The 22,286-nt window shown below is 34.2% G+C and overlaps 4 protein-coding genes across 5 annotated transcripts; all 4 read right to left on the reverse strand.

The window, feature by feature from the left end:
* Positions 1-2,651: 2,651 nt before the first annotated feature.
* On the reverse strand, positions 2,652-3,947 carry LOC111399202. The gene has a single exon (XM_023026470.1). It carries the CDS (start codon positions 3,746-3,748, stop codon positions 2,843-2,845), a length of 906 nt encoding a protein of 301 aa, XP_022882238.1. The 5' UTR covers positions 3,749-3,947; the 3' UTR covers positions 2,652-2,842.
* A 6,321-nt stretch (positions 3,948-10,268) lies between these two features.
* On the reverse strand, positions 10,269-10,736 carry LOC111399190. The gene is made up of 2 exons (XM_023026457.1): positions 10,518-10,736; positions 10,269-10,415 (listed from the first exon to the last, which is right to left on the reverse strand). The coding sequence occupies exons 1-2, from the start codon at positions 10,734-10,736 to the stop codon at positions 10,269-10,271; spliced, it is 366 nt and encodes a 121-aa protein (XP_022882225.1).
* Positions 10,737-13,499: 2,763 nt separating this feature from the next.
* LOC111399203 (expansin-A7-like) lies at positions 13,500-15,665 on the reverse strand. The gene is made up of 3 exons (XM_023026472.1): positions 15,138-15,665; positions 14,291-14,606; positions 13,500-13,855 (listed from the first exon to the last, which is right to left on the reverse strand). The coding sequence occupies exons 1-3, from the start codon at positions 15,292-15,294 to the stop codon at positions 13,543-13,545; spliced, it is 786 nt and encodes a 261-aa protein (XP_022882240.1). The 5' UTR covers positions 15,295-15,665; the 3' UTR covers positions 13,500-13,542.
* A 759-nt stretch (positions 15,666-16,424) lies between these two features.
* LOC111398468 (PGR5-like protein 1B, chloroplastic) lies at positions 16,425-21,240 on the reverse strand. 2 transcript variants are annotated; one of them, XM_023025382.1, is made up of 11 exons: positions 20,921-21,240; positions 20,073-20,188; positions 19,855-19,951; positions 19,661-19,761; positions 19,368-19,424; positions 18,488-18,564; positions 18,197-18,248; positions 17,917-18,027; positions 17,676-17,773; positions 17,481-17,556; positions 16,425-16,548 (listed from the first exon to the last, which is right to left on the reverse strand). In XM_023025382.1, the coding sequence occupies exons 1-10, from the start codon at positions 21,120-21,122 to the stop codon at positions 17,487-17,489; spliced, it is 981 nt and encodes a 326-aa protein (XP_022881150.1). In that variant the 5' UTR covers positions 21,123-21,240; the 3' UTR covers positions 16,425-16,548; positions 17,481-17,486. The 2 variants fall into 2 exon arrangements, with proteins under 2 accessions (XP_022881150.1, XP_022881149.1); XM_023025381.1 differs by having other exon boundaries at positions 16,425-16,714; positions 20,921-21,239.
* Positions 21,241-22,286: the final 1,046 nt, after the last annotated feature.

Here is a 22,286-nt window from a genome sequence, read left to right on the forward strand (position 1 = left end):
GATTATTGTTCGTGGTTGTGGTGGTGGAAGAGAAGGAGAAGGAGAAGGGAGAAAGATTTTTTTTAATTTTTAATATTTTAATAATTTATTTGAACATATTTACAATTTTTTAAAAAAATTTGAGAGTATGATTGAAATTTGTTCTTTATTTTTCCTTTTTTTTTGTTTATGTAAATAGAATGATATATTTGTCATTTTATATTTTTAATTGAGAAATTGGATAAAAATGGATAAAAACGATGGTTTCCACTAGTAAAAGATGAAAATAAGAGTGAAAATGTCAAAAAAGACAGGTAAAGATGTTTTGCACAATGATATTGAAAGGTAGAAAGGTAATTACCCTTATATGGATCTCATACGACTTGGAATAATAATGACAATGAACCAGGGCAACACTCTATGTCCTCGTCTCGTCGAGATTTTTGGAAGGTAGAAATGGATAGGCAAGGTGGAAAGGAGATTAAAATATCTCAATTTTTTTTTAATATAATTTTCTATTTAAATAATATTTAAATTTAAAAAAAATAAAAAAGTAAAAAATAATATTCGACACGGATTCGAGGCGAATACATGTTCTGGCCCTTCCCCACCCATTTGCAATAGAACAATATATAGGGATGTAAATTGAGTTTGTCGGCTCGAATAGCTCGTGGCTCGATTGGGCAGGCTCATGGCTCGGAGGCACCGAGCCCCATTTCAGGTGTCAACTTGAGCCCGGATTGGCTTGATAAATAATAAAAATATAAATGACAGCAAAAAAAATAAATAAATTATACACCTAAATTTAAAACTACCTTGACAGGCAGCTTGTTAAGACAGCAAATTTGTTGCCAATTAAGGTGGCTACGACACATATTTGCTACCAGTTAAGGCATAGGCAGCTGCTTTGCTACCGGCTAAGGGAGCTATCTAGGAATTATTTGAAAAAAAAAAAATGTTTGGCTCGGTAAGGTTCGAGTCGAAAGCTCAAGTTGAACCTAGATTTTTTAGCCAAGCAAAAGCTCAGGTTCCAAAAAAAGCTAGCATCATTTTACTCGAGTCGAGCTTAAGTCTCGAGTTTCTGCTTTCGAGCCGGCTCAACTCGATTAGTTGACATACCTAACAATATATGACGGAACGGAATATCTTAGCATACCTAAAATGAAACACTTATTTAAACTAAAATGTAACATTACTCTTTCCTATATTCCTCTAATAATAACGGGACGTTAACATTTTATAATAATCTCAACCATAAAATATTTTATTGTGCTACTTTGCTTTATTTTCCTTGTATGAAAAACCCTTTTTCCCTCGTGGCAATCTTGATAGTCAGTTGTTGAGAACATCATTTTAAAAGTTAAAATAGGGTTGAACTCTTCAACATTTCAAGTAGCGTGGTTTGAGTTCTTAACTTTTAAAAAGTGTCACGAGTCCCCCATCTATTTAAATATATAAATGTAGATCCTTAAAAGAAGAAAACCATCAATATAGATGTTAAAATTGCATATCAATTCAGGTGATTTAATGCTGGACATTAAATGATTTTGACGAATTGTGAAAAGAATAAATAACATGTTGTTTTCCATTTTATTTTACCTTTCTAGAAATAATTAATGTTATACTTACAAATTAAATGACATACAGATGACGGATGTGGTCCCATATATACGAACTTGGCATCGATTATTTAATTGGATTGAGCTAATTAATCAAGCAACATTGTCTTGAGCTTGGAGCTCGGTTCATTAGCCCACTTAATGTCACCAACGCATTTGAACACCAAGATATTGTTTTATTTAACCCAAGACAAATCTCATTATTCAATCTCTTGCACTCATATCATATCTTATCCAATCGTTGATTGAACCGTCGGATTACAAACGGTCATTGGACTTTTTTTTTCAGTCGGCAACCTTTGTTTTCTAACTAGATGTTCCAGTGTGCTGGTGACGTCTACGTGAAGGGGAGATGGCCGAGATTCTATTGGTGCATTTTTTGAGGTCAACAACTCCTTTTTGATTTTTATTTTATGGTGACTGTATGAGTGTTTTAGATGCAAAGAGGCCATCATTTTGTCTCACTTTAATCAAGATGTTCTTTTCTAATCATGCTACCAAAAAATTAATACAAGTTACAGTTATTTTCAAACATTTCAAAACTTTAATTTAGGGGGGCTGGGCTGTACCCCCACCCCCACTCAGGCCCAAGAGCTTTTTTTTTTTTTTTAAGGTATTTTTTATTTATTTTTTTGGTAAAAAACCAATTTTTTATGTGTAAAATTATTTTTTTGGCGTAGTAGTCCGGTCTTGGATCCAATTCTGGATTCGTCCCTAACTTTAATCATTTTGGACATATCTCACAATGAATATTGAGGGATGTACAAAATTGTTTAAATATCGTCTGATTCAATAGATACCTGATCAAAATCGATAAGTTTTCGATTTGAATGGTTCGATTTAGTTTTTAAAATTAGCAAATGGCATAAATCAATTTGGCATATATACATAGATATTCATTTCAATTTTTGGAAATTTCTGTTAAACCTTGAAATATTGATCTAATATATACACACATTATAACTAATTAACTAAGCCTTATTCCCATCGAATTTCACTCATTCAATTCGTTGCCAGGTGTAAACCAATCTATGTAGACAATTTCGATCACCATGAACGATAATGTTAATCAACTCACTAGGGAAGAATAAATACTCAAACTCAATCCGTCTCCATGGTGGAAGATCAGCAAAATTGTGCAATTAATTTGAATCAATTTTGCACAACCTAAACCTAATCAATAATAGACAAAGAATTATAAATATTAAATAAACAAGAAAACTTATAAATCAAGAAGGAAAAATCTATGTATACTCATCACCATGCTCAATTCTGGGCATGGTCCGAGTACTAGATGCAGTATGAGCACTTATATGCCCTACCATTGAAACTTGCAGAGCTTCCTCTTCGTACGCCCTCCTTTCAAGTTCGTCCATTCTTGCCTTCTTCTTTGCGTTAACAAACATTGCGATCAGCAACAAACTCAGAAGAAACGCCCCTAATGCAGCCCCAATCGTGCTTCCAATCGTTATCTTCCACTTGCTTAAAGTCGTCTTTTTCAATGGTGATTCGACTACCAATCCAAAATGACCATATCTTGTTGCAACACAAATATTATGGGACGCTTGATTAGCCAGTGTCACTTTTCCATCATGATAAAAACTTGCACATAAGGGTATCCCTGATGTGATATTGAGCCTTGTCGTATTGCTGAAATCTATAGTTATTGGTTTTTTCCCGGCCTGAATCTGAAGCTCAGATGGAGTACTAAGTTTTATGCTGTCACCAACGTTATATGCTAGTAGGCCTAAAACAGGCGAAATAAGTTGATAACCTGATAACTCATAATTATCAGAGTATATAGATGACCAGTTAGATCCAAGATTTTGTCTAATTATCAGAACTCTTTCAATGCAAGGATTCACAGTTACACCTATTCCAAGATGGAATTCCTTAATTTTGGCACCGTACCTTTGAAGACTACCACAACGATATCGCACTGTATCGACTGTTATGCCTGAGAGATTTGCTGGTAACTTGATCTGGTGCAGTTCACCTGTTCTAAAGTATTTTTTGTATGATTTGAAAGTGTAATCTCTAATGACAAGATCGAGAAGCCGGGCCGATTTTATTTCTTGGGTTTGAATTTGAAGGGCTGATAAAGATGCAAATGAAAGAACAACCAAAGTGAAAGGGAGAAGGAAACCCATTTAAGTTAGTTTTCTTGTCCTATTTTCAGGCTCAAACATGAGAACAGCAGAATTTTGAATTCTGCGGAGGTTTTTAGAATGATCTGAGGTTACTTCTATGTTAAAATGAAATTATATGTTGTTGGTGGAAGCGAAAATTTTGGGTCAAAGTGTGGCTTTAGGCGCGAGGGAAGTGAGAAAATTTAATACCATTTGTTCAAATGATTTGTGTTCGAATGTGAGTATTTTTTATAAGTGCATTGATTGAAAATGCCATGATCAATGTATTCTAATATAGATGTGAACACTATAAGAATCATGATTAATGAGGCCCAATAACGTGACCTAAGAGAAAGTTTATAAATGAATTACAGAAAAGTTGGGAAATTTTAATTATGACTAAATTGGGAGAATCTAGCTTAATAAAAACTCGTATGATCAAGACTACTAGGAAGGTCGATTGTTTTGCTAAATTTTGCAAGTATGTTTTCATAGTTTAGTAATAAAGACTTAAGTAAAGTATCGTTCCACGAAGATTATGTCTTTAATTAGACTTCAATTTAGATTAACTTTAACCGAAATATCAAACCATGTTTTAGATTTATAATTACATATTAAACCTATAACCAACTAAATTCCAATCTAATTGACTAACTAAGATGCATTTATGTGACCCAATTAATGATAATCGCCAAGACTTCGAATTCTACCTAAATTTTTCAATTTTAATAATATCAATTCCATAATTTAACAACTCTTGCTTGAATTTAACTATCAACATTCCTATTTATTAATCTTTCTCGAGTAATATTAAAACTATCGTCACATACGATCCTAATATATATCTATGAAGGATACAAACAAAAGAAAATATATTAAATTACAAGAACATTCAATGAGATCGTACAGCGTATGACATTAAATATCTATTTTTTTATTGGACTTTACAATAATTGTTACTACAAGCTATAATTTCTATTCTTTCTTCCCGAACAAAATAAAAGTCACAAATTAATTCAATTGTCGGCCAAGTAATTTAAAAACATTGAAAACCTAACAATTATTCAAATTAAAATTTAGAATTTAATATTAAAACACCAAACTGTAGGATTCTCCGTTGTCCTAGCGTCTATACATTAGCTGAGCATCACATCACCCATAATTCACGTGTAGAAAGAAGAAATATAATCTTGATCAACTCTTGAATCTTTTGAAAAGGTCTTGAATAATCTTCTGGAACCATGTTCTCTCCGTCCCCCACAACCCCCGCCCCCCGGGAAAAAAATAAAATAAAATAAAAAAATAATAATAATCCAAGCAATTGTATGAAATTTACTTAGATTAAGAAATTAAATCTGGACAACCTCGAATAACCATGCTGTCGCAAGGTACAGATCTTTAAAATTGCATGGTTATGCCTTCAAACATGCTGACATCGTTTTTCATTGCTTGCATTCATGAGGTCTAAAGCCTGACGATCACAGGGTTCATTCTTTCTCTCCAGATGTTTAATTAGCTGGTTCCCAATTTAACCTTTGGTGGTCCAACTTGGTCATCATTTTAAGCCTCAATTATGATATTGAAAGTTCCAAAATACCCCACTTTTATCACGAAATGTTATAATCATTCGAAATTGATTCGTTTCAAGTTCTGAAAGTGTGCAATTTAGTCCAAGAACTTTTCAAAACTTGAATTTCTCCTTAGAAACTTATGATTTTCTTCAAGTAGTTCTCATTTTTCTTCTTATCACCCCCGTGCCATGCGATTAGTCATTAATAGCTTCTAATCAAATCTAAATTAAGCTCAAAATCATTTTTTTTGGCGATAATTTCCTCCAAGTCTGGGTTTCTCCTATAATTAACATAATTAAAATATAATAGGTAGATATACCCTCGGAGAGTAGTAATTAATAAAGTCTAAAACCACGGATCAGCATGTAAAATACCTTATCATTGATGATGAAAATTTACACTTATAAGTCAATGACTCAAGTGCAACAGATCAACCGACACAACACGTCACAATAAAAGTGAATAAACTTATAAGTTCAGCAAGAACTTAAGATGTGATCGACGATCAAGGACAGAGCAGATAACTCTTCATACCAAGCAACGATTGTGTTCAAATTCACACAACTTAACTAATGCTCGCATGAAACGAGGTCATAGTAGTGTGTAGGAATTGAAAGAAACTAAAATTTTACTAAATCCTTTCACAAAATACATAAATCCTCCATGTTGAAATCAAAGAGAAAATTAAAAGTGGAAGCGCATCTTGATCCATAGATGTGAATATTTTGAACAGGTTATGATCTTCCAATTGATATGTAATTTCTTGGAATTTTTTCTCTGTTGATGGGGATGCAGAGAAAATGAAATTACGAACAATTGGGAATCATGACCCCATTATAAATAAATGTATTAAGCAATTATTATCTTTGTGTTATTTCAAAATGGCCTCTCATCAATTTAAAATAACATTTTTTGGTCTCTACACTTTATTCACGTAGCATTTAATACTCATTAGTCCAAAAAATTGACGTTACGGATCACTTTATTTGACTAAGCTTAAAATAGCACAACACAATTTAATAAATATACATGTGTGGCCCCATACATTGAAATTTTTCCAACAATCTCCCACTGGACCATACATGTAATATTATAAATGTGCACCGCTTTATGAGCTCAAAATACTGCTATCATTTTTAATGGTATTTCCAAACAATCTTATCAAACAGATATATTGATATATGATCAAAGCGATTTTCGTCACATTTAGTATGACTAAATCCATCAATGGTCATGTACACCGATACAACCAAATGATATAAATCAATCATAGGAGTGTAACATGAAAATTACATGTTAAGTGATCCGAACATGTCTATTGCCAACTAGTCCACCCTTATTTCTTAAGTGAGATCAATACAGAACATAATAACATAGTGAAATGAACTGAATACTTTATTTTTGTACAAAAAAATCCAAATACACAAATATATCCAAAAACTAAACGTAATGTAATAAGAATACGAACTCCCACTAAAATATGATATCCTCAAGAAATACAGCACCTATACAAGCAGTGTGCTCATGAAAGATCTTGGGTGGCAATCCCTTAGTAAGCATATCCGCAATCATGGAGTTTGTCCCCATGTGTTCTATAGAAATCTGTCCACTCTGTACTCTTTCCTTCACAACTAGGAACTTAATGTTGATGTGTTTTGACTTAGATAAGCTATTGTTGTTGTTGGAATACATTACTGTTGAGCCATTATCACAATATAACTTTAGAGGTCTTTTTATGTCATTCAAAATGTGCAAACCAGTAACAAAGTTTCAAAGCCATATTCCATGATTAGATGCCTCATAGCATGCTACAAACTCTGCTATCATGGTAGAAAAGTTATGAGTGTCTGTTTGGCACTCTTCTAGGAAATAGCTCATCCAGCTAGCAAATAGATATAGTCTGATGTGGATCTCTTACTATCTTGGCATCCAGCAAAATTAGAATCGGAGCACCCTGTGATCTCTAACTAATTCGATCTACTATATGAAAGTATGTAATCATTTGTTCTCTTTAAATACCTCATAACCATTTTAGCTGCTTTCCACTGATCCATCCCAATGTCGCTTAAATATCTGCCTAGTATTCCAACAATGAATGCTATGTCTGGATGTATACAAAGTTGAGCATATATTAGACTCCCCACAGCTGATACATATGGAATCTTCTACATTTCCTTAACTTTAAGGTCATTTTGCTAGTATTGTTTAAGACTAAATTTGTCTCCCTTAGCGACAGGGGTGTCATATGGTTTACAGTTTTGCTTGCCTAACTTCTTAAATATTTTATCGATATAGGTTTTTTGTGACAATTCAAGAATACCTCGAAAGCGATCCCAATATATTCGAATTCCTAGTACAAAATAGGCGTCATCAAGATTTTTCATCTCAAAATTCCTTAATAAAACCCTTTGTTTTCGTACAACATGCCTATATCATTAGTTGCAAGAAATATGTCATCAACACACAAAGTCAGAAAAGTATGCTTACTTCCACTGAACTTGTGATACACACAATTATCAATGACATTCATCTCAAAGCCAAATGGTATAATGAATTGATGAAATTTATAGTACCATTGACAAGAAGCTTGCTTGAGCCCATATATAGATTTCTTTAATTTACAAACCATATTCTTCGGGACTCCTGACACAAAGTTTTCTGATTGCACTATATAGATTGTCTCATAAATGTCGCCATTGAGAAACGTCATCTTAACATCTATCTAATGTAACTCAAGGTCAAAGGACATAATTGTCCTAAAAGAATCTTTTGTTGAAATTGGAGAAAAAAGTCTCTTTGAAGTTGATGCCTTCCTTTTGGGTAAAGTCTTTAGCAAGACGAGCCTTATATCTTTTCACATTACCATTTGAATCCCTCTTGGTTTTAAAAATTCATTTACAACCAATATGCTTTAGACTTTCGAGTAATGGGACAATATCATAAACTTTATTGTCTTGCAGAGACTTATTCTCCCATTCATGGCATCAATCCACTTTTGAGAGTTAGAACCTTGCATGGCCTGATGGACATTGATTGGATCATCTTTCACCATTCCATTATTTTCCTCATGTTCTTGGAGAAATACTATAAAATCATCCGGAATAGCACTTTTCTTCTCTCTCATGATTTCCTTAATGGTATTGGTTCTTGAGGTTGTTGAGTTTGTATTTCTTGGATAATTACCTCATTTTGGATGGGAGGTTCTTCAACATTGTCTTGTTGAGATTCTGGATATACTTCTTGATCAATGATAGTTATAGAAACCTATATATCGTCAAAAGCAATAGTAGGAATCAAAATCGATCCTTCCTTAATTTTTTCTTTAAAGACAATGTCTCTAACCTTATTTCTCCCCCAAACTCAACATCCTAAAAAATGTTGCAATCCCTGTTTCAAAAATTGACTTAAGTGTAGGATCATAAAATTTATAACCCCTAGATTGCTCAAAATAATGAATAAAATAGTTGTTCACTGTTTTGGAGTCCAATTCTTTTCATGTGGCCTATAAGGTCTAGCCTCAGCTAGACATCTTCAATTGTGAAAATGCTTTAGATTAGGCTTTCTACATGTCCAAAGCTCATACGGTGTTTTGGCAATAGCCTTAGTTGATACTCTGTTCAGAATATAAGTTGCGGTTTTTAATGCCTCTCCCTAGAGTGGTTTTGGTAAGGTGGAATGACTAATCATACTCCTTACCATGTCATTATTCGTCTTTCAACTACACTATTCATGCTAGGCAATCTTGACATGGTGTATTGTAGGACGATTCCAAATTCCTCTAGGTATTTAGCAAATGGTCCTCGACATTATTCACCTGAACCGTCATATCCGTCGTTGTACTCACTACCATAGTTAGACCTAATACTCTTTATCCTTTTGTTGAGTTGATTATCAACCTCAGTTTTAAAAGCTTTGAACACGTCTAGTGACTCAGAATTTTCATTGTTGAGATATAGGTACCCATAAAATGAGTAATCATCTATGAATGATATAAAATATTGTTGACCATTCCAAGAAGCCGTTGGAAATGACCAACAAATATATGCGTGTATCAATTCTAAGACGTCCAATGTTCTCTTAGCACCTATCTCCTTGTTTTGGTCTATTTTTCCTTGATATAGACAATACATCAAAATTCGTGAAGTTAAGGGAATCCAGAATACCATCCGACACAAGTCGTACTGTAGCTTTTGAGATGTGACCTAAGCGCTAATGTCATAATTTTGCTGAATTCTCTTTATTTAATTTGTGTTTAGCACCAAGTGATTTCACATTCAAGGTCTCATTATATGATGCAAAAATATAAAGCAAATATAGGCTGTCATATGTACATAATGAACCAGTACCAATAACATTGGAACTTAATGAAAGACTAAATTGATTGTTTCCAAATGAACAACAGTTTATAGATTTGCCCAACGAAGTACAAAAATTAAATTTCGTCTAAAAGATGGTACAACAAAAGTGTCTTTCAAATCCAAATAATTGCAAGTTCCTAATAATAACCTAAAAGTGTCTATTGCATCAACTTCCATCGTGTCATCACCCACATAGATGTATCTTTCACCATCACTTGACTTTCGATAGCTCAGACAGCCCTGCATAGAAACACTTATATGAGTAGTAGTACCAAAATCTATCCACCAAGTGTTTCTAAGTACTGAAGCTAAATTATCCTCAAAACAGACCAAAGTAATAATTGTACTTTTCTTTGCACGCCATGTATGATATTTGGTACAGTTCTTCTTCACATGTCCAGTCTTATTGCAAAAGAAACAAGTTCCTTTATCTTCCTTCCATTTCTCTTGGGACAGCTTCATATTCCTTCTTTTTTTCTTGTCATTATCCTTAGAAGTGCTTGCCAAATGAGTGCTTTTAGTTCTTTCTTACTTTAGCATTTCTTCCTCTTGCACACAATATGAAATGAGCTCATTTAGAGACCATTTCTCCTTCTGACAATTATAACTGATCTAAAATTGACTAAACTGTGCAAGAAGCGAAATCAATATCAAATGTACGAGCAAGTCATCAGATAGCTCAAGCTTTAGCCCTTTAAGTTTAGAAGCAATGTGAAACATCTCCATGATGTACTCTCTTATGTTCTCCTTGCCTTTATACTTCATTGAAATCAAGCTTTACAAAAGCGTACTTGTTTCAACCTTATCATTTTTCGCAAAACACTTCCCAATTTCGGCGAGAAACTCCTTGGTATTAGTTACCCCTTCGGATTCTACACCTCTAAAGACTTCTAAAATGCCATGCTTAATGATCATTAGACTCGTACGATTCGAGTGATCCCACTTTTCAAAGTTCTTCTTTTCATCGGGTGAACTTTCTTTCGTAAAAGGGGTGGATTCCTCAATCCAAAATGCAAGGTCAAAATTCATGCAACCAAGAACAATCAAAATGTTCTTCTTTCGATCCTTGAAATTTGTCATATTAAGCGTGGGAATAGAATTAACATTTACAGATATAGTAGTAACAGATGAATTAGTTGTACAGAAAACAAAAATAAAGAAATAATCATGATCATATCAATATCCACATTTAATGAAATAAATTCAAATAAAGGTAAGCCCTATCCCAAGATACCTGGTGCAACATTTATATCAAGTCTTTGGATAGTAATATTAATTGCAAGTGGTAACTTGGTATAATGATCAAACATTAACAATAACTCTTGCTAAATTTTAAACCCATCTTTGGATGGATTTATTATTCACATGAAAACTTTATAATTGTCACACGTTTATCACCACAAGTGTATAATTCGGTCAAATATTAACATTCCTTTAGGCTGGTTACTACCCGCATGAACACACACACACACACGCACACGCACACGCACAAAACATCTAAACATCCCAAACAAACCAATCTACATGAAAGGGGTCACTTTGGTGACATGTTGTTTCAATTAATTTATTTAAAATGCTAGATAATCTTAATTTATCATAAATGATTTACCAAAATATTTGAATTTGATTATCCCACATAATTAAATCTCAAAAGAGTCCTTAGTACCAAAATGTGAGAAAGAGAATCATCAATTTTGCATCATTAGATGCATTTTGAACTTTAGGGACCTAAGGGTTAATAATTCAAAACTTTAAGGGTCGAAATTTGAAAAATTTAAAACTTTGAGGGCCAATTTGAATTAATTATAAACATTGAGGGCTTTAATTGTAAAATTCAGAACTTTAATGGCCCAAATTAAATAATTTTCAAACTTTAGGGATTGAATTATTAAACCTAGAGCTTCAAAGGTCCAACTTGATGTATTTCAAACTTTAAGGACTAAAATGTAAAATTATATTTTTAAATATAACTAACCCTAATCTTAAATTGCAAGCAAGGGCCTGAGATTATCAAAATTGCACCTTAGGCCACCGTCCCCAAAATCCATCCCAATCTTTCTCTTTCTCCCTCTTTCCCAAGCCCCATCAGCGCCGCCCCAGAACAGCAGCTCCCGGCGCTGCTGCACCTTAACACTAGTTTCGACTACAACACAAGCCAGAAATTCCCCCCTTTTTTTTGAAACTTTAAAAAACCATAAACCGAATTTCCATAAATTCTTAATCCTAATCTTTACAAATAACCATAAACAACATGCCAAATAATTTTCAAATTCAACAAAAACAGATCCCAAATTGTTAAATCTGAAAACTTGAAATATTGCAAGTAAATTCTATATAATCGTATGGTAGAAGATCAAATAACCCAAATATTCAGAATTGTTAGAACCTTAGTTCTTGTAATTTCTCAAAGATTCAAAATTGAGTGCTCTGATACCTCTTGTAGGAATTGAAAGGAATCAAAATTTTACCAAGTCCTTTCACAAAATAAATAAATCCTCCATGTTGAAATCAAAGAGAAAATTAATAGCGGAAGCGTATCTTGATTTATAGATGTGAGTGTTTTGAATGGGTTATGATCTTTCAATTGATACATAATTCCTTGAAATTTTTTCTCTGTTGATGGGGATGCAGAGAAAATGAAATCACGTACAATTGAGGACCATAATCCCATGATAAATAATTATATTAAGCAGTTATTACCTTTGTGTTATTTCAAATTGGCCCCTCGTTAATTTAAAATAATATTTTCCGATCTCTACACTTTATTCCTATAACATTTAATACCCATTAGTCCAAATATTGACTTTATCGGATCACTTTTTTGACTAAACCTTAAAATAACACCACACATTTTAATATATATACATGTGTGGTCCCATAAGTTGGAATTTTTCCAATAGAGTGACATTGACTCAGTACATAGACGTGTCATTCGAAACAAATGCATCTAAAGGTAGTCTCTGTTGCACTTTTGACCTGATTGGCCAAACAATACCTTTTCTTAATAAGGATTAAAAATTCAATTTTTTTTTCTATTTTATGAGAATTAAGATAAGTACTTTGAATTATCCATTCCATCTAATACAATTTATTTATTTGCATGCTTGCCTTCAAATGAATTACAAGGCTTTTGAGGGGGGTAGAATTAGATGAATAAAGGTATGAGTAATGATTTTGGAGTGTGGAGTCATGATGAAATGAAGTCAAAAGGAAATGAAATTGGGACGGCGTGCTTGAAGAAAATAGAAAGAAAGCAAAGAGACATGTCTCCCACTTCTATAATTTTGTGGGCTAGCATGCATAACAATTCATTCTTTACAATTTAGGGGCCTTTATATTTTTCAATAGACAAACCTTCCCCTTTTTTGAATCTTTTAGGGAACCACTGGGCAAGTCATTATGATGTGTGGTTTCTTGGGTAATATGAGAAAAAATTCTTTCTTTATTCTCTTCAAAGTCGAAAAGAATGTTCATCTGATGAGTGGTTCCTTGGATAATACAAGCCATTTTCTTTCCTAGAATTTGAGGTTACGAAATTTTGTGGTATGTTAGGTAAAAGTAGGTTGCCAGGAAAAAATAAGTTAAAAACCTATTAATCTAATAAAAAATAAAAATGTAGTTGAAATTTATAAGTTCATGTATAGAGATAAAATGTACTCACTAGAATATTTAAGGACTTTTTAAGTTGTTCTTTCTTATCATATCATCAAACTTTCATATGACACGTAAAATTGTCATATCTTTCATCCGACAAAGATCAGATACAATATCAATGTCAAAGAGAAGAAATTAGATGCCTTGGCTTAAAAAAAAAAAATGGAAGAAGGGAAAGAAAGAAAGAAAGAAAAAGAAAGGAAATTATATTCGTGCATTACATGCATATATCTCAATGGAAGTTGACATTACTACTATAAGTCAATCCCACTTGCCAATTTGAGGGGGCAACATTCCATGCAATAATAGTTTCATGGGATGTGTATGAAGTTATCTTGAAAGAAAGGGCTTGGCCTCCAAGAGTTGCAAATGCTTGATATGAAGCCCCCCAGTTGTGGCTCATGCTTATCCACCCTGTCTTGCTTCCCTTAACCCACATTTGGGTGATATCGCCACCTCCGGCGACGTTCATCACATACACGAGCAGCCAGTAGCCGTTTCCTTGGAAGGTGAATCGAAGGCCGCCTTTCCTAACACATGGCACTCTACAACAAGAATTTGACATGGTGAATGTGTTGTTAGAGATGACATAGCTTGTGTTTAAAAGTGTTATGCAATCTTAGTATGAAATAGTAAAGATGAAGTTGTGGATCGAAACTAATATGATTTATTGTGAAAGATTTAGTAGCATTGGGCATTCTAATAAGAGCGATAACTAATATCGTATCTATTGAGAATAAATTTTAATTTGTCCCAGCAAGATTTTGTCTACATCTTGTGATAATTTTGTAGAATATTTGACTTTAATTTATTTATTATTATTATTATTTTTATGGCAATTTGATATTTTTTCTATTGAAGTTTGTAGTGTTTCAATACAATTTAAGAATTATGTGATTTTCTATGCAAGTAAATGGGCTTTCATAAGATATCAATCTTAAGAAATCCAATTATAATTTGATGTATAAGTAAAATTATACCTGCGGAACACGATAGGTACAATACCGGCCTTCCACTGTGCAATTTTCATGAATGCGGGCTTAGACATGTCGAAATGTGTCCGAGGCGGGTTGCACCAGCCACCGTTATTCGAGTCCTTAGCCCAGTTGGGAGGGCAGAGGTTTGTGGCGGTGATGGTGGTGCTTGGTGAGCCTCTATAGCACCACTGCGACTTAGCACACCTTATCTGGAAGCATTGACCGCATCCATACCCATTGTTGAATAGTACAGAGCTCAATGCGGCCGTGGCGGTACCATAACCACTGTTGAACAAATTTCCATACCCGCATGCTCCACCTGTTGACGTCAAATTAATGAGACACTATATATATTTGTATTAAACTAATTGAAGAACCTAATGGATCCAACTTATAGATGGACCCGAACCCATGTTGGTTATGTGGTTTCATCATTTTGGGTGTAATAGCTTCAAAGTTAGATAGTTTATGAAGTCCCCTCATCAGACAGGTCCACGTCTCCTTTCAAAGGAGAGGCCTTGGCATTTTGCATAATTAAAAACTAGAAATCAAGATTAGGACCATATCGGGTGCCAATCTTTGTCGGGCTCCCTAGGCCTATGCAGCCCTGGTCTAGGTATGCCCAGGTTAGACAAGGATTGTGAGTGGAATGGCCCACCTCTATAGCCAAGTCAACACGGTCAAGCTATAGGGGCCGTAGACCAGTACACACAAGCCTATATTTTAGAAGGGAAAGAAAAACGAAACGGTCTCTTTGACATTTCTAGATCAGTAGGACGAAACAAACTTGTATACTACTGAATATAATCATGCCAACAAGTAATAAGTCAAAAAATAAGTTGGCACACACCCATTGTCTCGGCAGCAGTTTCGTCACCATAAAACGTGGCATAGGCGAGTTTCCATGCGGTAGGACGAAATACGGGCACATAATACGCCGCAGTTGCTTTGCCTACTACTGCTATTACCAAGAAGAAGATAAAGCACCATGAATGAAGAGCTGCCATGGCTGTTGTCGTAAACTGTTCCAAGAGTCGTTAAAAACTGTACAAAATTTAATGCCTATTGGAGTTGAAAATGATAAGCTTTATATAGTTTAAGGCTTTAGAATATGTCATAGTGTCTACGTGACCCTCACGAACTTGGGGCATCTCAAGTCAACATAGGAATTTTTAATTATAAGCAATATTTGTGTATGTCTGACTTTATCTTGTAACACTTGGTGAAAAAAAATGTTTGTTAAATCCTATAATTTATGAAAACGTGCTGGCAGCTCACTTGGTAAGCCATGGTATTTTTTTCCCTTCTTTTGGTACGGTATTTAACAATGAATAATGCAATGAATGGAGTCTACTATTAATAAATAATAAGAATTCATTAGTTTGTCAATGGTCCATGCCCAACTATCGAGCTATAACAAGAAAATTTACATAAAAAACAGAATGTTTTCCATCTGGTGAACAAATATATCAATATTTTTGTTTGATTGAATGAAAATTTGGTAGAACAAAAAATGGGGTCATTAAACAAAAAAGAAAATTCAAATAAAACGATGTTTATTTTTTATATCGAAAAAGTCGAGAATGTTCAGAAAATAGTTACATAAGAGATAAATAATGATATTTATCAGTTATCATATCCAGTCTTATAAAAAGTTCAACCAATTTCTTTGGTTAAGAAATAATATTGTTATTGAAAGCTTGATAGGTTTTAGGAAAAAAATAAGGTTGTACTCATGACCTTTTACGCAGTATGGTTACTGACCTAAGCCTCCAAAAGTGAGGTTCTGAGTCTTAAATCTATTAAATACGTGGAAGATATCCAAGTGATGTAAATCGTCAAATTGCACACAATTTCACGTAAGTTATAGTTGGATATTAAAATAGCTATTAATAAAATATTGATGACTTTCATCGCGTAAAAAGCACTTGTGATTTTAATGTCCATATAGATGGTTTCAATCACATGAGTACCCAGATTAAGAATTGTTTGAGTGCGGCATACCAAACATATTAAGAAAAGAAATCTAAAATCTTGTCCATCGTATTGACTCTAAACCCATTTCTTTCTGCATCATATAATGAAAACTAGGCAAAAAAAAAAAAAAAAAAAAAAAAAAGAGAGAGAGAGAGAGAGAGAGAGTAAATGACTAATTGTGCAAGAGACTGCTGAGAGTGCACAAATAGTATGAGATGATTGTACTTTTAACTAAATGATGTTCTTCAAAATAGTCAAGCATCTGTGTTCAACAGCGTACAAACCTGTATAAAATTTACAAATGACGTTATGAAAATACTCGAAATACAAATATCTATAGACATAAAAAGCCGTTATTCAGCAACCAAATTGTATCTACACTAAAAACTCTTCTCTGTGTCTTCAGACTCGCACCATTTCATTAGTTCTTGCATTCAAATCCATTAGTGCCTGCCGTATACCAACTCTCAACACAAGAACAAATTGTGCACCCATTTTCATGCAGATATGTTTCCAAGTTACAAATAATTAAAATTTAATAAGGATGATTTAAAGCCCGTTTGGCAAGATTTCTGCTTCCGACAATTTCTTAGTCTTATAAACAGCTTTAAACTTATCAAAAGCTTTGCCAAATGGACTTAATGCAAATTCAATGTAGTTTCCTGCTTCCTAATGAATAAAGAAAAATGATTAAGCTAGGGTCACTATAATGTCCAAGAAGTGATGAAGAAAAGAATGAAATGATAGAAATTCCATATGCATTAACAGTCGGCAGTTTAATGTATGCAATGGTGTACACAAGGCCAGCATGTGTTTTTATACGATTAAGTTCTTTTACATAATCAAAATTTTCAAAATACAGTAAGGTGTAGGCAACCTGTAGCTATGCATTTGTTCAAAATCATAGTCCCCTTAGATTATGTATAATTTCTTGCTGTCACTGGAAATTCTTGTACAAAATGACCTTTTTGTAAGTAAATAATCATTTATTACAAATAGTCGATTTTTTTCAGCTCTTTTCTGTGTTCAGTGATTTGTTTTAGTAGAATCATTATATTTAGATTTGTTGATCTACGTATTCCTAATTCACTTTAGTTCCTAAACTCTCAGGTTGGTCACGTCAATATCCACTTTCTCCATCCTACTCTATATATTTTTTGGTTGTAAACCATAAAGTTATATTACTCGGTTAAGAATGTCTAAAGAGGGTACATACCTCAACTCATGCTTCACTTCCTTCGGGCAATGTAATCAGTCGTGTACTTGAATCATACACCATTTCTGTCCCGCAACTGAAGAATAATTTACCAATGGTCAAGATTATTGCAATAAGTAAAACCATTAGATCAAATAGGAGTCGCCAAAATAATACAGCAAATGCCTAATGAATGCTTGATACTACTATCCTTACTTTGAGCATTTTACATTGTTGGTTGAACCACCGCTAGATATAGACAATATGGTCCCGAAGAAGGAAATATTCTCCGTGCCACAGTTCGGACAGGGTCCCTGAACCAATAAATATGATTGCTTGAATTTTTCTTTCTAATATATATATATATATATATATATATATATATATATATATATGTGCAAAATTGAAAAAATATTGTAAGTATCATCCTTATTTTGACTGTTTATAACAATCTTACCGATAAGATCAGGAAATCTTTGACGATAGTGTTTGTAAAGGTAAAAGATAACCACAGAATCAAAGGCAAAGCTGCAAACCATGTGAAAATGAAACCGAAGGGCTCGGGAAGCTGCAGAGATATTAAAGTATTGAATTAGAATATGACTAAAAGGAATTACTGAACTGAGAACATAAGCCAAAAATTCAACTACATTTTCGAATTCCTGTAACTGTATCATCAACTGTGGGAAAGAGGAATCTCAACAGGAATACAAAAAGTAAAGGGAATCAATTTTCACCTCCAATAGATAGGTGATTTCAAACCCAGTCAAATCATCAAGGAAGAAAAACCTAGAAATGGCATGGGATAAAAAAGCTGTTAGCTCAAGTATTTCTTTCCCTCAATGTGTAAAGTTTCTCTTTACATTCCTGAGGTTAGCCCTTTATGATGATCAATGAAACTATTTGATGTAATAGTATTTCGTAAAGGTTAAGTAGACTGATCGAAGAAACAACTTAAAGGAGCATAGTATCAATTAGTTTCTTTATCTTGAAGCTCGTACAAGTGTATTCATGCAAGTGACACTTACAATCCTAATGCAACAACTGCAGCTGGGACGTTTATGAGAAACATCTTGAGGTAGTCAACAGAAAGGTCACTATAAACCTGCAGGTAGGAGATCGGTCAAATCTTAGTAAGAACCTGTATATGCCAAATGTGAACTTGACTGTCCACACTCATTATATTCTAATAAAGAACCAATGCATATTCACAAATAACCAATACTAGAAAGAAAGAAGAAAACAATGTGGAAACAACCTTAAGCAATCCTTGAAGAACTAACATCATCATTCATTCCAAGAGTGCAGGCTAAGGCTTATGAAATCGTTATTTTGGAAAGGAAAATATATGACCTTGGTGTTTGAATGGCTAACTGGAAATCCATTAAATAGGAAGACTAAATATAAATTTATCCCACAAAGCCTTTCCCTCCTATTTCATCTGAACCTGCTCTTGGAAGTATCAGTTTATCTATATTCTACTTAAAGGCACTGATAACATTAATCACAAAGAAGCTCATCAACTAAGTTTTTCAATTACCTTTCACATGAAGAATTGAACCATCAATAAGTTTTCTTAGTGAACTTGGTCCTGATGTCAACGTCCCAGGACTAGATATGTGGCCAAATGTCAAATTTAGCAAAATTTTAAATCAAGTAAAACTTGTTCAAAGAGCAATTATATACAACAAAGATCATCGCTGATATCGTTTTTGAGTGGAGTGTAAAATATTGAATAACAATTCTATACTTTCATCCAAGTGTCAAATGTATGACATAAGTACTCCCAACACCTTCAAAAGGGTTAAAGAAAAGTAAATTTAAGAAAGAAAGATTGATATTCAAGCTCACGTGTTTGCAAAACATAACTGAGCAATGCATAATTGCATACGTAATAGAAGAACAAACCTTTCTACTTCGAAGGCTACAACGAGGACCCTCAACTACAATTTCACTCGCGTCCATCTAAGAAGATCAAAAGAAACAGGGTAGTAAAATGAGACGATTAAGAATTACATAAAGTGAATTACCACAAATGCTGATTGTCTTAAAATTTCACAAGAAATTGAGATAAAATACAACATATTTTACTTAAAGAAATGTTCTTCCAGGAATCCTGATTTATATGGAACAATCATTTCCAATGATTATAAAGTTGTTTTCTAAGTCGGAATATGTATACGACATCATTTCTCACAAACCTTGAGTTTCAGTTTAAGTTCATCATACTCTTTATCACTCATTATTGGATTCCCAGATACATAAGCCATTGAAGCTTCCAAAAACCTCTGCTCGTCTGCACCTGCAATACTAAAAAGCAAATTACTACCACAGGGATCTAGTAAATGTCACAAATGAATAGGATGAAAGTAAGAAGATTGAAATTCTTATTTACTTAGCATCACGACACTACTTCCTTCCCACATAAGTTCTTCCTTAAGATTATCAAATTCCTCATTTGACATGATAGATTTTCCTTCATAGTAGAATGCCTGTAATGAAGTAAAAATTCAGAACATATATTCTATTACAGAAACAATTAAGATTACATACGAATGAAAATGTACGAGAAGAGATGGGCAAGTTTGTTCTGTAGGGGTCCTCTGTTCATACTTGAAGTGCTTGGAGAAATTCTTGTTCCATCTCCCCAAGAGATTTTTTCTGTTTTTTATCTAAGCTACAATAGGGCAAGACATTGCTGTCGACCACCTCATCTCCTTGAACCTGACCTGAAAATAAACAAGCTGTCAATCAAAGCAACCCATAATGCAAGCGCTACCATGCGTTGTTTGGAAGCATTTGTGAGTACCAGGTTGCTGTAATACAGAGATGAAATCAATATTGGCACTCTCCAAGGAAAGAATAAACCCAAGTTAATGCTAATCCATGTTTCAAACAATACTAAGGTGTTAGACAGATTTCCAGGTTTGCATTTCCCTCAAATGCAAAGATTTTTAGCAATGATCGTGTAACCTCATCTTAAAGCTTAAAATGTTATGGAGCAAATGAAATTCTTCAATGAGATAAACCTTAACACAGATTTCCAGAAAATAAAATTTAGAAATAAACCATGTATAAAGCATTGGAGTTCCATTTTTAAAGGCCAATATTATCCTTTATTAAGAGAAATAGTCTTAAGTCCTCATATTGTTTATTGTTTGTATCTTTAGTTGACTAGGGATTTATCCTAAACATACCCATGATGGTACACAAATGGAATCCGTTTGCTTATTTCCGTCTTACTGAGAAATTGCTTGTTTCTCAATGAGTTCTTATAACTAGTTTGTTGTTTGCTTCTCGACAACAAGATGCCAATAGGGTTGAAAGCAAAGCAATTTTCTTGGTAGAAACGACTAGAAATCAATATACCCCCGTCTCAAAACTTGAAGTTTCAGTCACCAAAAAGGGTCATCAAGAAAAAAATTAAAAAGTAGTACTTAATTCAAATTCTGATCCCTGACCTTGCTGATCAGTAGAGGCCCGAGGAGAAAAAAACAACAATCTGCGTTTAATGGACAACTTTCTGCTGTTAAAATGAATCGACTGAACTCCTGAAGCAGAAGAAGGCAGAGAAGGAGAAGCAGACACAGAAATAATTGGTTTTCTGAATGAGGCAGGGACGAATCTTGGGTTTGTTATACTGAACCCAAGTTTGGTGGCCATTTCTGGCGGGGGAGGGGGTTGCGGTGGAAGGAGTGGATGGATTGCTAAGATTTTGGAACGGATTATGCATTATGTAATTGGGCATGGGAAGTCCGGTGGTTTTGGTGGGAAGAAGGGACAGCTCAAAGATAAGGCAACTGAAGAATGTGTGGAGGGGAATTAAGACACTGTTTGTCTTGATTTCAAGAAAATCTGTTTTTTCTGGGATGTTACAAAAACTGCCAAGTCAGCATCTTAGTCTGAAAAATCTGGGATCTTGTTAGAATGACGCGTAGATGGACAATCACATGAGTTGATGTGTACAGACTGCGACGGACAGCATATTTCTTGACGAGAGTGAGTGATGGAGTTCGAATTCGTACGGGAGAGAAATTTGTTAGAAGAAATAACATTATCTAAAGGGAGGAATTGTTTAGAAATATTTATTTTTGAATGATTTGTGAACAAATATAAGATAAAATGTCCTCTTCAGAGGCGATGCTGTGCTATTTAACGAGGTTTTCATGATCAGCCTCCTTGCCTCAGAGCCTCTGCAGTGGAAAAGACGATGGCCATTTGATCTTTCATTCGGGCAGCCTCCATCTTTAGTCCCTCCAACTGTTTCCTCGTGTCCTTCAACTCTCTCTCCAGAGTGCCGACAGAAGCAATAAAGCTCATCGATGGCCCTCCGACACTTAGCCTCCTCCATCAGGGAGTTGCCTAGCTACCAGACTACATGCTGACCTTACAATGTGAAGGTCCCTTAGTTTTTCTAAGTTTTTATCATTGATTTTCTTTCTCCAAAGTTGCCACTCCACTATCCAGGGTCCAATACATCTGGTTGGCCATGACAAGAATTGCAGGCTCGGCCAGAAGCATCTCCAGCACCTTTGGTTCCAGCTCCTGACGGTTTAACTTCAGAACAAAGGAGCCATTGTCCGAATTAGCTAGGCTTATTTCGGTGTTTCTTGCTTGGAGCCTCTCCCTCTGAGGTGGGTTCAATAGTTGAATGAGGTCTATGAAGTCCTTTTGTCTGATTGACTTGGTAATACAAAAGAACGAGTTCACAATATTATAGTCCTGGAAATAAAGAGAAAATGTGATGCCTATTTGAAAAATTGTCTTTTGAACTAATGCATATCATGAGCATAAGTGCATGATGTTTGCATATTATGTACTAGCACA

The sequence above is a fragment of the Olea europaea genome, chromosome 8 (assembly GCF_002742605.1).
Source record: "Olea europaea var. sylvestris chromosome 8, O_europaea_v1, whole genome shotgun sequence".
NCBI classification, from domain to species: domain Eukaryota; kingdom Viridiplantae; phylum Streptophyta; class Magnoliopsida; order Lamiales; family Oleaceae; genus Olea; species Olea europaea.

Bases quoted from the DNA above. Each gene is read 5' to 3' on its own strand.
- LOC111399202 (XM_023026470.1), bottom strand. From the start codon at position 3,748: ATGGGTTTCCTTCTCCCTTTCACTTTGGTTGTTCTTTCATTTGCATCT.
- LOC111398468 (XM_023025382.1), bottom strand. From the start codon at position 21,122: ATGGCCACCAAACTTGGGTTCAGTATAACAAACCCAAGATTCGTCCCT. The intron at 20,189-20,920 runs GTCAGGGATCAG...GTTTATTTTCAG, and splicing joins GGCCTCTACTGATCAGCAAG to GTCAGGTTCAAGGAGATGAG. The intron at 18,565-19,367 runs GTTTGTTCTTCT...TCCTACCTGCAG, and splicing joins GTAGCCTTCGAAGTAGAAAG to GTTTATAGTGACCTTTCTGT.
- LOC111399203 (XM_023026472.1), bottom strand. From the start codon at position 15,294: ATGGCAGCTCTTCATTCATGGTGCTTTATCTTCTTCTTGGTAATAGCA. The intron at 14,607-15,137 runs GTGTGTGCCAAC...TGACGTCAACAG, and splicing joins AACTGCTGCCGAGACAATGG to GTGGAGCATGCGGGTATGGA. The intron at 13,856-14,290 runs GTATAATTTTAC...TTCTTGTTGTAG, and splicing joins GTACCTATCGTGTTCCGCAG to AGTGCCATGTGTTAGGAAAG.
- LOC111399190 (XM_023026457.1), bottom strand. From the start codon at position 10,736: ATGACAAATTTCAAGGATCGAAAGAAGAACATTTTGATTGTTCTTGGT. The intron at 10,416-10,517 runs GTAACTAATACC...ATTTCAATGAAG, and splicing joins GAGGTGTAGAATCCGAAGGG to TATAAAGGCAAGGAGAACAT.